The sequence below is a fragment of the Vidua chalybeata genome, assembly GCF_026979565.1.
Source record: "Vidua chalybeata isolate OUT-0048 chromosome 39 unlocalized genomic scaffold, bVidCha1 merged haplotype SUPER_39_unloc_1, whole genome shotgun sequence".
Taxonomy (NCBI): Eukaryota; Metazoa; Chordata; class Aves; order Passeriformes; family Viduidae; genus Vidua; species Vidua chalybeata.
The window spans coordinates 1-9,053 of NW_026530314.1; the positions used below are offsets into that span (position 1 = coordinate 1).

A 9,053-nucleotide genomic window follows, 5' to 3' on the forward strand; every position below is an offset into this window, starting at 1 on the left:
CCCCAGTGTCCCCGCTGTCCCCACTGTCCCCAATGTCCCCAATGTCCCCAATGTCCCCAATCCCCCCAATCCCCCCAATCCCCCCAGTGTCCCCGCTGTCCCCGCTGTCACGCACAGGTGGCCGAGGCTGGGCAGGTCCTGGAAGAGGCCGCGGGGCAGCGACTCCAGGCGGTTGTCGGCCAAACTCCTGCGGGGACAGAGGGGACAGTGGGGGGATTGGGGACACTGGGGTCACTCTGGGGACACTGAGGGGACATTTGGGGACACCGGGGTCACTCTGGGGTCACTGAGGGGACATTTGGGGACATTGGGAACATCATGCGGACATTGTGGACAGAGGGGACACTGAGGGGATTGGGGACACCGGGGTCACTCTGGGGTCACTGAGGGGACATTTGGGGACACCGGGGTCACTCTGGGGACACTGAGGGGACATTTGGGGACACCGGGGTCACTCTGGGGTCACTGAGGGGACATTTGGGGACACCGGGGTCACTCTGGGGTCACTGAGGGGACATTTGGGGACACCGGGGTCACTCTGGGGACACTCACAGGAACTGGAGCCCCCGGAGCCCCCTGAGAGCGGCTGGGGGGAGGGACCCGAGCTGGGAGTCCTCGATGAACCTGCACCAGTACGGACCAGTATGGACCAGTATGCACCAGTACGGACCAGTACGGACCAGTATGGACCAGTATGGACCAGCACGGACCAGTACGGACCAGTATGCACCAGTACGGACTAGTACGGACCAGTACGGACCAGTACGGGCCAGTTTGTCCCAGTATGGACCAGTACAGACCAGTCCCTCCCAGTCCAAACCAGTCCAAGCAGTATAACCCGTCCAAAACCAGTATAACCAGTATCACCAGTGTGACTCACAGGTACTCCAGCGCCCCCAGCCCCTCGAAGGCTCCGTCCCCGACGCTCCCCAGGCGCCCCGAGGCCACCAGGCTGTGACAGCATCGGGGACAGAGGGGACAGAGGGGACACTGAGGGGACAACGGGGGACAGAGGGGGTTTGGGGGTTTGGGGACGTTTTGGGCACATTTTGGGTCATTTAGGGGCAATTTGAGACATTTTGGGGACATCGGGGACGTTTTGGGACATCTGGGGACAATCTGGGACAAACTGGGGACAATTTTGGGACATGTGGGGACGTTTTGGGGCAATTTGTGGCAATTTTTGGACATTTGGGGACAATCTGGGACCTTTGGGGGTTTTGGGGCCACTTGGGGACATTTGGGGGCATTTTTGGGGTAATTTAGGGACATTTTGGTGGCTTTGGGGTGACTTTGGGGTGATTTGAGGATAATTTGGGGTGATTTGGGGTGTTTTGGGGTGATTTGAGGATAATTTGGGGTTGATTTTGGGTTGATTTTGGGGTTTTTGGGGTGACTCACAGCAGGGTCAGCGCCGGGAGGTGCCGGAAGCTCCCCTGGGGCAGCGCCTCGATGTCCCAGCGGAGCAGGGAGCTGGAACGGGGGAAAACGGGGAAAAAACGGGAAAAAACGGGAAAAAAAACGGGGAAAAACGGGAAAAAAAACGGGAAAAAACGGGGGGGGAAACAGGAAAAATCAGGAAAAAATGGGAAAAATCAGGGGGGAAAGGGGAACTGGGGGGAACCTGGGTGAATTTTTGGGGAATTCGGGAGGAATTTTGGGTGAAAATGAGAACATTTGGAGAATTTGGAGGGAAATGGGAAAATTGGGGGAGTTTTTTGGGAAATTTGGGGGAATTTGGGGTGAAATGGGAAAATTTTCGGGAAACTTGGGGAGAATTTAAGGGGATTTTGGGGTTCGGCGGTTCGAAATTTGGGGGTTTTCGGGGGGTCCCGGGGGGGGATTTTGGGGCTCCCAAATTCGCGCTCCCCACAGACGATTCCATTTCCCCACCCCGAGGGGGGGGGAGGGGGTAAAAAGGGGGGGGGGGAGGGGGAAGCAAAAGGAGCTCGGGGAACCCCAAATCTTTTTTTGGGGGGGGGGGTCCCTAAATTGGGGAGGGGTCCCGGGGGGGGGGGGAAGGGGCACTCACAGCGTGGCCAGGCGCGGGGGGAGCCCCCGGGGGACGCCCCCGGCCCCCCCCCGGCACCGCGCGTTGGTTCGGTCGCAGTCGCAGCCCCCGGGACAGGCCACGCCCCCTTTGGGGACCCCCCCGAAAATCGGGACCCCCCCAAAAGCGGGGACCCCCCCGGAGGCCGCGAGGAGCCCCCAGAACAGGAGCAGGGGAGCCATGGGGGGGGGGGGGGGAATTCCCAAAAAAAGGGAAAAAATCCCAAAAATCCCAATAAAATCCAACCAAAAATTGGTTTAAATCCCCAAAAAATTTGTTTAAATTCCCCCAAAAAAGCCCCCAAAAAAAAAAAAAAAAAAAAACCCAGTTAAGGAAATCCACAGAAAAGTCCCAGAAACGCAACAAAAATCCCAATCAAATGCCCCAAAAATTGTTTTAAATCTCCCCAAAATTCTAAAAACTAAAAAAAAAAAAAAAAAAAAAAAAAAAAAAAAAAGCCGAGAAAACGCCAAGAAAAATAATCCCAAAACCCCACAAAAATTCCCCAAAAATCCCAATAAAACCCCCCCCAAAATATCCCGAAAAATGCAAAAAAATGCCTAAAAAAACCCTGAAAATTCCCACCCAAAAAAAAAACCGGAAAAATAAAAATAATCTCAAAAAATCTCCCCAAAAATTCCCTAAAAAATCCTTAAAATGGGAAAATTCCCCCAAAATCCTCAGGAAAATAAAAAATAAAATAAAATAAAATAAAATAAAATAAAATAAAATAAAATAAAATAAAATAAAATAAAATAAAATAAAATACCCCCAAAAAATATCGCAAAAAAATCTCAGAAAAACCTCATAAAAATCCCCAAAAATTCCCCAAAAAAAACCCCCAAAAAAACCCCAAGATCCGCCCTAAAAGCGCCCAAATCGCCCCCAAAATTCCCCCCCAAAAAGCCAAAAAATCCCCCAAATTCCTCTGCCCCTCCCCCCCGTGCCCCTCCCCCTCCTCAGACCCCAAAAGTCCCAAAAATTCCCGAAATTTCCCCCAAAAATCCCCAAATTCCCCCAAATTCGGGTCCGGCAGCGCCGCGCGCGGGGCTCGCCGTGCGGGCGGGGCTTGCTCGGGTCACGCCCACAAATGGGCGTGACTATACCATATATAGGCGTAATGCCCATATATGGAGTGATTGCCCATCTGTGGAGGAGACCACGCCCACTCCCAGTACAAAGGCGCCGCTTGTTGGGAACGGGCGCGGGGCCAGACTGGGACAGAGCGGCTTTGTACTGGGAGCACTGGGAGGGACTGGAGGGACTGGGACAGAGCGGCTTTGTACTGGGAGCACTGGGACTGAACTGGGAGGGACTGGGACAGAGCGGCTTTGTACTGGGAGGGACTGGGAGGAAACTGGGAGGGACTGGGACAGAGCGGCTTTGTACTGGGAGGGACTGGGAGGGACTGGGAGGGACTGGGACAGAGCGGCTTTGTACTGGGAGGGACTGGGAGGGACTGGGAGGGACTGGGACAGAGCGGCTTTGTACTGGGAGCACTGGGAGGGACTGGGAGGGACTGGGACAGAGCGGCTTTGTACTGGGAGGGACTGGGAGGGACTGGGACAGAGCGGCTTTGTACTGGGAGCACTGGGAGGGACTGGGAGGGACTGGGACAGAGCGGCTTTGTACTGGGAGGGACTGGGAGGGACTGGGACAGAGCGGCTTTGTACTGGGAGGGACTGGGAGAGGTCACTGGGGGTCACTGAGACAGAGGGCACTTTGTTACTGGGATGGACTGGGAGGGACTGGGAGCACTGGGAGGTCACTGGGGGTCACTGGGACAGAGGGCACTTTGTTACTGGGAGCACTGGGAGGGACTGGGACAGAGGGGACCCTGTTACTGGGAGGGACTGGCAGCACTGGGAGGGACTGGGGGGTTCCCAGTCCGGTACTGGGAGGGGGCGTGGCCCGGGACCCTCCCCAGTCCGTTACTGGTCCCTTACTGGTCCGGTACTGGTGTAACTGGGAGGGGGCGTGGCCCGGGACCCTCCCCAGTCCGTTACTGGTCCGGTACTGGTGTACCTGGCCCGGTACTGGTGTAACTGGGAGGGGGCGTGGCCCGGGCCCGCCCCCGGTGACGTCACGCGCTATAAATAGCCGCGCCGGGCCCGCGCGGGGGGAGCCGCAGCTCCCAGTCAGGTACTGGGAGCGAACTGGGCAAACTGGGACGGGCTGGGGGGCACTGGGGGGCACTGGGGGACACTGGGAGGGACTGGGATGAACTGGGAGGGACTGGGGGGGACTGGGAGGGACTGGGGGGGGCAGGGCCGGGTCCCCACCCCGACCTCGGGCTGACCTTGGGGGGGAGGGACGGCTGCCAGTGACTCCCAGTAACACCAGTAACCCCCCCAGTAACACCAGTAACACCAGTAACCCCCCCAGTAACACCAGTAACCCCCCCAGTAACACCAGTAACACCAGTAACCCCCCCAGTAACACCAGTAACCCCCCCAGTAACACCAGTAACCCCCCCCAGTAACCCCCCCAGTAACACCAGTAACCCCCCCAGTAACACCAGTAACACCAGTAACACCAGTAACCCCCCCAGTAACACCAGTAACCCCCCCAGTAACACCAGTAACACCAGTAACCCCCCCCAGTAACACCAGTAACCCCCCCAGTAACACCAGTAACCCCCCCCAGTCACTCCCAGTAAGTCCCAGTAACTCCCAGTTTGTCCCCCAGTAACTCCCAGTCACTCCCCAGGGTTTCTCCCAGTTCGCTCCCAGTTTATCCCAGTCCGTCCCAGTTTATCCCAGTCCATCCCAGTTTGTCCCAGCCCGTCCCAGTTTCTCCCAGTTCCCTCCCAGTTTGTCCCAGTCCATCCCAGTTTGTCCCAGTGCAGCCCAGTTTAACCTAGTCCATCCCAGTTTAAACCAGTTTGTCCCAGTTTAAACCAGTTTGTCCCAGTTTAAACTAATCCAGCCCAGTTTAACCCAGTTAGGCCCAGTTTAAACCGGAAAAAATTGGGGGAAAACGGGGAAAATTGTGGGAAAATAGGGGGGAAAATGGGGAAAATTGGGAAAAAGAGGGGAAAAATTGGGATAAAGAGGGGAAAATTGGGAAAAAGAGGGGAAAAGTTGGGAAAAAGAGGGGAAATTGGGGGAAATGGGCAGAGAGGCAATTAGAGCCTCTCACCTGCGCAGGTGCGGCCGCGATGGCGCCGATCACGGCGGGAGCAGGTGAGCCCGGGCGCCGATGACGTCATCGATGGCGTCACGCGGCGGCGGTGATGTCATCGGTGACGTCACTGAGGCCGCCCCTCCCCTTCCCCTCCCCCTGCAGAGCCGGTGACGGAGCGGGAGAGGTTCGAGTACGGTGAGTGGGGGCGGGGCAGGTGTGCCCAGGTGTGCCCCAGGTGTGCCCAGGTGTGCCCAGGTGTGTCCCAGGTGTGTCCCAGGTACCCCCAGGTGTGCCCAGGGACCCCCAGGTGTGTCCAGGTGTGCCCAGCTGTGCCCCAGGTGTGTCCCCAGGTGGCCCCAGGTGTGCCCAGGGACCCCCAGGTGTGTCCAGGTGTGCCCCAGGTGTGCCCCAGGTGTGCCCAGGGACCCCCAGGTGTGTCCAGGTGTGTCCAGGTGTGCCCCAGGTACCCCCAGGTGTGGGTTCAGGTGTGCCCAGGTGTGCCCAGGTGTGCCCCAGGTACCCCCAGGTGCCCCAGGTGTGCCCAGGGGCGCTTTTGGGCATTTTTGGGGTCTCACCTGTCCCAGGTGTGGTTTTGGGCTGGTTTCGGTTCTTTTGGGCTGGTTTTGGTGGTTTTGTGCAGTTTTGGGCCGTTTTTGGGGCCGTTTTTGGTGCTTTTGGGGTCTCACCTGTCCCGTCCCAGATTACGACTCTCTGCGCCTCGGGGGTCTCATTGTGGCCGGGATCTTCTTCGTGCTCGGGATCCTCCTCATCCTCAGTGAGACCCGAAATCCCCCCAGAATTATCCCAAATATTCCCTAAAATATCCCAAAATTATCCTTCGTGCTCGGGATCCTCCTCATCCTCAGTGAGACCCGAAATCCCCCCAGAATTATCCCAAATATTCCCTAAAATATCCCAAAATTATCCTTCGTGCTCGGGATCCTCCTCATCCCCAGTGAGACCCGAAATCCCCCCAGAATTATCCCAAATATTCCCTAAAATATCCCAAAATTATCCTTCGTGCTCGGGATCCTCCTCATCCCCAGTGAGGCCCGAAAAAAATCTCCCCAAAATCCCCCCCCCAAAATATCCCGAAATCCCCCCAAAGCTATCTCAAAATTATCCCCAAAAAATTCCTAAAAAAATCCCCAAAAAATTGTGAAAAAATCCCCAAATTATCCCCAAAATCCCCCAAAATATCCCAAAAATCCCAAAATTCCCCCAAAATGTCCGAAAAATATCCCAAAAATCCCCAAAATCCCCCCCAGAATTCCCAGCAGGGACCCCCCCAGTCCCTCCCAGTCCCTCCCAGTAACCCAAAACCTCAAACCAGTAACAAAAACCCCCAAACCAGTATAAACCAGTAGCCCCCAGTGCCTTCCCAGTCCATTCCAGTATAAACCAGTCCATCCCAGTATTCCCAGTTCCCCTCCCAGTCCCTCCCAGTTCCCCTCCCAGTCCCTCCCAGTCCCCTCCCAGTCCATCCCAGTCCCCCCCAGTTCCCCTCCCAGTTCCTCCCAGTTCCCCCCTCTGACGCCCCTCCCCCCCCCAGGCCGCCACTGCCGCTGCAAGTTCGACCAACAGCCCAAGTAACTGGGGATACTGGTTTATACTGGGAGGGGCTGGGAGGGGAACTGGGGATACTGGTTTATACTGGGAGGGGCTGGGAGGGGACTGGGGATACTGGTTTATACTGGGAGGGGAACTGGGAGGGGACTGGGGATACTGGGACATACTGGGAGGGGCTGGGAGGGGACTGGGGATACTGGGACATACTGGGAGGGGAACTGGGAGGGAACTGGGGATACTGGTTTATACTGGGAGGGGAACTGGGAGGGAACTGGGGATACTGGTTTATACTGGGAGGGGATTAGGAGGGGACTGGGAGTGGGATTGCGGTTACTGGTTTATACTGGGACAAACTGGGAGGGACTGGGATGGACTGGGAGGGGAACTGGGAATACTGGGAGGGCCTGGGACAAACTGGGAATGGGATGGCGGGTACTGGTTTATACTGGTTTATACTGGGAGGGACTGGGAGGAGGTCGGGAGCACTGGGGAGGGGTTACTGGTTTCACTGCTCTGTACTGGTTCTAACTGGTTCTAACTGGTCCGTAATTGTCCCTGACCGGTCTCTAACTGGTCCATACTGGTCCGTACTGGTCCGTACTGGTCCCTAACTGGTCCATACTGGTCTCTAACTGGTCCATACTGGTCCGTACTGGTCCCTAACTGGTCCGTACTGGTCTGTATTGGTCTCTAACTGGTCCGTACTGGTCCCTAACTGGTCCCTAACTGGTCTGTACTGGTCTGTACTGGTCCGTACTGGTCCGTACTGGTCCCTAACTGGTCCGTACTGGTGCAGGACGGGGGAGCCGGACGAGTCCGAGGGGCCCCTGCGGCAATCGATGCGGCGTGAGTGGGGGAGGGGCCCCAAAGCCCCCCAAAATCACCCCAAAATTCCCCAAATTCCCCCAAAATTCCCCAAATCACACAAATTCCCCAAAATCACCCCAAAATTCACCCCAAAATCACCCCAAAATCAACCAAATTCACCCCCAAATCACCAAAATTCACCCAAATCCCCCCAAAGTCACCCCAAAATCACCCAAATTCCCCCAAAATCACCCCAAAATCACCCCAAAATTCACCCAAATCCCCCCAAAATCACCCCAAAATCACCCCAAAATCAACCAAATTCACCCCCAAATCACCAAAATTCACCCAAATCCCCCCAAAGTCACCCAAAATCACCCAAATTCCCCCTAAAATTCCCAAAATTCCCTGAATTCACCCCAAATCCCCCAAAAATCACCCAAATTCACCCAAAATCACCCAAATTCACCCGAATTCACCCCAAAATCACCCGAATTCACCCCCAAATCACCAAAATTCACCCAAATCCCCCCAAAGTCACCCAAAATCACCCAAATTCCCCCTAAAATTCCCAAAATTCCCTGAAATCAACCCAAATCCCCCAAAATTCACCCAAATTCACCCAAAATCACCCAAATTCACCCGAATTCACCCCAAAATTCCCCAAATTCACCCGAATTCACCCCAAAATTCCCCAAATTTCCCCAGATTCACCCAAATTCACCCCAAAATCACCCAAATTCACCCCAAATTTCCCCAAGTTCACCCAAATTCCCCCAAATTCCCCAAATTCACCCCAAAACCCCCCAAATTCACCGAAAAATCCCTACAATTCCCAAAATCCCCCAATTTCCCCCTAAAATCCCCCAAAAATCCCCCCGAAATGGTCCCACATTCCCAAAAATTCTCCCAAATTCCCCCAAATTCTCCCAAATCCCCCCAGATGTCCCCAAATCCTCAAAAAATCCCCCCCAGATTCCCGAAAATTCTCCCAAAGTCCCCAAAATTCCCCAAATTCCCCAAAATTCCCCAAAATCCCAAATGCCCCAATCCTGTCTCCTCTCTCCCCCCAGGTCTCTCCACCCGCCTGAGATGAAATTTGGGAATTTTGGGCCCCCCAGGACCCCAAATTTTGGGACGCGGCCGGACGGAGCCTCCCCCTCCCCAAGGATCAAAAAAAATCCCAAAAAATCCCAAAATCCCAAATTCTGACCCCAAACGTCCCCCAAATCCCCACCCCAAAAATCCCAAAAAATCCCAAAATCCCAAATCCTGACCCCAAAACCCCAAAAATCCCCCCAAAAATCCCCAAATCCCCCCAAAATTCCAAATCCACACCCCAAAAACCCCCAGGAAACCCCAAAATCCCCCAAATCCCCCAAATCCCAAATCCGACCCCAATAAATTCGGTTCCTGTTCTGCGGCTGCTGCGCCCTGGGGGGCCCTCACGGGATTGGGGATTTTGGGGAATTTTGGGGAATTTTGGGGAATTTTGGGGGAA

At 55.2% G+C, this 9,053-nt stretch overlaps 2 protein-coding genes across 2 annotated transcripts; one reads left to right on the forward strand and one right to left on the reverse strand.

Moving 5' to 3' along the window:
* Positions 1–96: 96 nt before the first annotated feature.
* On the reverse strand, positions 97–2,232 carry LOC128782814 (leucine-rich repeat LGI family member 4-like; the record flags this gene model as incomplete). Its single annotated transcript, XM_053933299.1, has 5 exons — positions 2,033–2,232; positions 1,402–1,473; positions 881–952; positions 553–624; positions 97–187 (listed from the first exon to the last, which is right to left on the reverse strand). Coding segments are annotated over exons 1-5 (507 nt in total), but the record flags the coding sequence as incomplete, so codon positions are not given.
* A 1,688-nt stretch (positions 2,233–3,920) lies between these two features.
* FXYD1 (FXYD domain containing ion transport regulator 1) lies at positions 3,921–8,975 on the forward strand. Its single transcript, XM_053933311.1, has 7 exons — positions 3,921–4,192; positions 5,200–5,235; positions 5,339–5,371; positions 5,877–5,951; positions 6,729–6,765; positions 7,542–7,591; positions 8,626–8,975. Exons 2-7 carry the CDS (start codon positions 5,211–5,213, stop codon positions 8,646–8,648), a joined length of 243 nt encoding a protein of 80 aa, XP_053789286.1. The 5' UTR covers positions 3,921–4,192; positions 5,200–5,210; the 3' UTR covers positions 8,649–8,975.
* The last annotated feature ends 78 nt before the right edge of the window (positions 8,976–9,053 follow it).